Genomic DNA, 3185 nt, shown 5'->3' with positions numbered 1-3185 from the left:
ATGCAGTTCCTCATTGTTTCTGTTTCGACAGGTGTCTGTAACCAAGTGTGGCATTGATTGTGAGGCTTCGAGTCTGGTAGACTAATCTCGTTGGGCAGGGTGTTCTTCTACTAGACCCACTGAAATTAGCCTTATGGGTTCTTTTAGGTAAGAGCAGGAGGATACAATTCTGATGGCATATCTGAAGTAAATTTGCTCTTTTATTACGTCGGGTAATACTAAAACTCGTAAAAGAACTTTATTATTTCCCAGCTTTATTGTTCTATTTTAAAAAGGGGATCCAAATGTCGATCATTGATGGGCGGATGGGACGAGGAAGCAGAATAAAGAGATAAACCTTTAAAAGTAGGGAGGATGTGAGATACTACTGTGTTAGACATTTGTAGGGTACCAAGAATGGAGTTGTTTTGACTCCATAATCAGCATTACTTTAGTCAGCGATGGTACCGGGCTAGATGTTCCTTCGTTTGTTCAATTTTCCCATCTACCGGATGATGAACTTGCAGAAGGTAGAAGGAGAACATGGTCTGTTCTGTGAAGGTTTCATTTTCACCGTCATCACCACCGCCACCATTGCGACCATTTCCTGTCACCATGGCCTGAGCTGTTCTATTTGCCTCTCTTGCATGAGTACCTGCAGCTTGCCTTCCTATCAGATGTTCTGTCAATCAGTATCATCTCCTCACCCCCCTTCGTAGTACTGAGTTCATTAGATACCTCGTTGGCAAGAGGAACATCAGGTTTGCTGTTTTTCCTGGAAGGAAATGGTGTACGCTCTTGCCAAGTCCTAATAACTGCTAAGACGTCTCAGCTGTACATGCTTTTTCTGCGGCAAATAAACTATTCCCAATGAGTGTTTTGACTACGTTCAAGCAGTGGTATGCTAGTTTGCTTTGCTTGGGAAGACGGAAACTTCTCCGCAGTTGTGGCACGCAATACAGGTCATTTCTACATTCTTGATGCATTTGCCTTCCGGTGCTTTGTCACCAAGGTTATACATGATCTTGGGTGGCATCGTCTTTGCCCACCCTATACAACACCCTCTGGAGATGGCAAACGACAACTTGGATCCAAGGATACACACCCTTCCACTCATGGTCTTTTTCTTCCATGCCTACACAAAGACAGATGGACAGAGGCATGTGTGTCCTTAGTAATGCATACCTTCAACAGGCTCTTATTTCCCAACGAAATGCGGATTATTGCACTGACACAGAAAAACGAGTGCCAGCTTTTTGATCTCATGATATACTACTGAAATGTCTATGGCCGTCCCACGCTGACCATTTCCGCATTTTAAAATCCATTCATATTAAAAAATCAGGTCTAAAATCTTTCATCTCGGTCGTTAATCATGTTTATTTATCATGGCTGTTACTGTTTCGTCGGTTATGCAAAAAAAATCCCGGAAGAAGGCATTAACAATCAGAGTTGGTTTGTTAATTCGTTTATTTACCATATACCGTAATGGCCACAGCTACTACCACGTCCACATCCGCATCCACCTCCGCCATCTCCACAACCGCAGCAGTTGCAACAGTTGCAGCACTTACAGCCACAACAACCGCAGAGTCGGAAAAGGACAAAAAAGATGAGGATTTTCTTCAAATCATCCAATGTGATTAGATCCGTCACGACTGCCATGATTGACCTGCAGTGGAGGTCGTTATAGCGCTCCCTCACCACTCAATGAAATGAGATGGTAAGACATAAAAACGTAGGTTTGAGTGACCTCATTGACCAATGCAAATGCACATGCGTGTAGGTGTGACCAATGTTGAACTATTGTCAGGTCATTAAGAGTCACAGTTTTGATGTCTGATTTACAACCATTAAAAAGGGAATAACCTATTCAATTAGTATTTATTAACTGTTTGAATATGTGTTACGGAGTTACCCAGTCACTCACAGGGGTCTAGCGGTCGAAGTCCAGTTACTGAAGGTATCTTTGAAGACTTGGACTGAGGCAGTAGATTATCTGTGTTTTGAAAAACTTCACAGTTCTTAACGCAATTGCCAGGATTGAGGAGGGTATAGTCAAAATATGCCTTGTTTAGCATGTGACCTCTCATTCTTCTGATCTAAGTTTTTCTTGGATTTAATTGACTCATTGAAGTGAGTGCGTTTGTGGCAAGTGGAGGCTCCTTGACTTTTCTTTGCAAAAATGCGAGCTGCCACGTGGGTACTGCGTGTGGCAGAAAGCAACAGGTCTGTCCACCATGCACGCTGGGGACCCGGTTTAGACTCGGCACCCTTATTTAGGCTGTCAGATGGTGATGATAGTGCTAGCACACAGAAAAGACATTAGACGGAATACGGCGCAACTAAAAATTAATGGTAGACAAAAAGATAATTGTTTTATATCAAAGCTCTGTGTGTCAATGACGACTGCGGCTGAGATGGTACCCTGTCCACCACGCGACCAGCCTCTGTCGTTGATCAATTTGCCACCTTAAGCATCATTTGTCAAAAAATTATAACTACAAACGAGTTTTTTGGTAGGAAAGATCAGAGTAATCATGATTACAAGCATAAATTATTTTACCTTTGATGCTTAGCAAAAATGGGACTCTACAAAATAACTAAGGAAGCCCTTTTTTGAAATAAGAATAGGATTTTTGAAAAATCGGCACACTCTTGTTCTTTACATTTACAAAAGATGTGTTTGTAAATCGAGAAGATATGCTTAAAAGAAAAGACGTGACCTTCATCAAGTGTTTAAGTTTTCATCTCAGCGTTACAGCGGAATTTCGAAGTGTGTCAGGTCATACTGTAACTTGGTGTAAGATGTCAAGACCTTTGCACGCAAAATTTGCTGGTCCTCGTTTGGCAGCTTTTTGCTTATTTAGTCATTTTTGAAATAAGCGTAAATTTGGCACGTTTGGATTTGGTACCCAGGACATGGGACGTTTTACGGTGTTGAGGTTTGTCCGCAACAGAAACGACTTGTCGTCAAGATGGTGACCGAGGCCTGTGGAAGCTGAGCTACCCGCGCAGGTAAACTTGCAATTTAGCACGTTCGTTAACCGGATCCCAGGGTAAAAGTGACCACCACATCGGAGACATTCCAACGGCTTAATATAATACCAGTCAGCGCTAGTCGTTTTTACTAACTTTACCACCACTCAAAGGCAAGAACCGAGTATTTTTTTCTCAGATTAAGGGCGTCTTACATCTATTTCATT

At 42.2% G+C, this 3185-nt stretch overlaps 1 protein-coding gene across 1 annotated transcript in view; it reads left to right on the top strand. All coding sequences in view use genetic code 11, as the record gives it.

Moving 5' to 3' along the window:
• EGR_09079 (hypothetical protein) overlaps positions 1–2859 on the top strand; it is a gene marked incomplete at both ends in the record, with an annotated part of 6671 nt that extends 3812 nt beyond the window's left edge. Inside the window, one exon of the mRNA XM_024498328.1 lies at positions 2660–2859. Coding sequence (XP_024347285.1) covers positions 2660–2859 — 200 coding nt within the window. The remainder of the gene's footprint in view (positions 1–2659) is intronic.
• Between the last annotated feature and the right edge of the window lie 326 nt (positions 2860–3185).

The sequence above is a fragment of the Echinococcus granulosus genome, assembly GCF_000524195.1.
Source record: "Echinococcus granulosus chromosome Unknown EG_S00130, whole genome shotgun sequence".
In the NCBI taxonomy this organism is placed as follows: domain Eukaryota; kingdom Metazoa; phylum Platyhelminthes; class Cestoda; order Cyclophyllidea; family Taeniidae; genus Echinococcus; species Echinococcus granulosus.
This window is presented reverse-complemented; position numbering and strand designations above follow the sequence as displayed.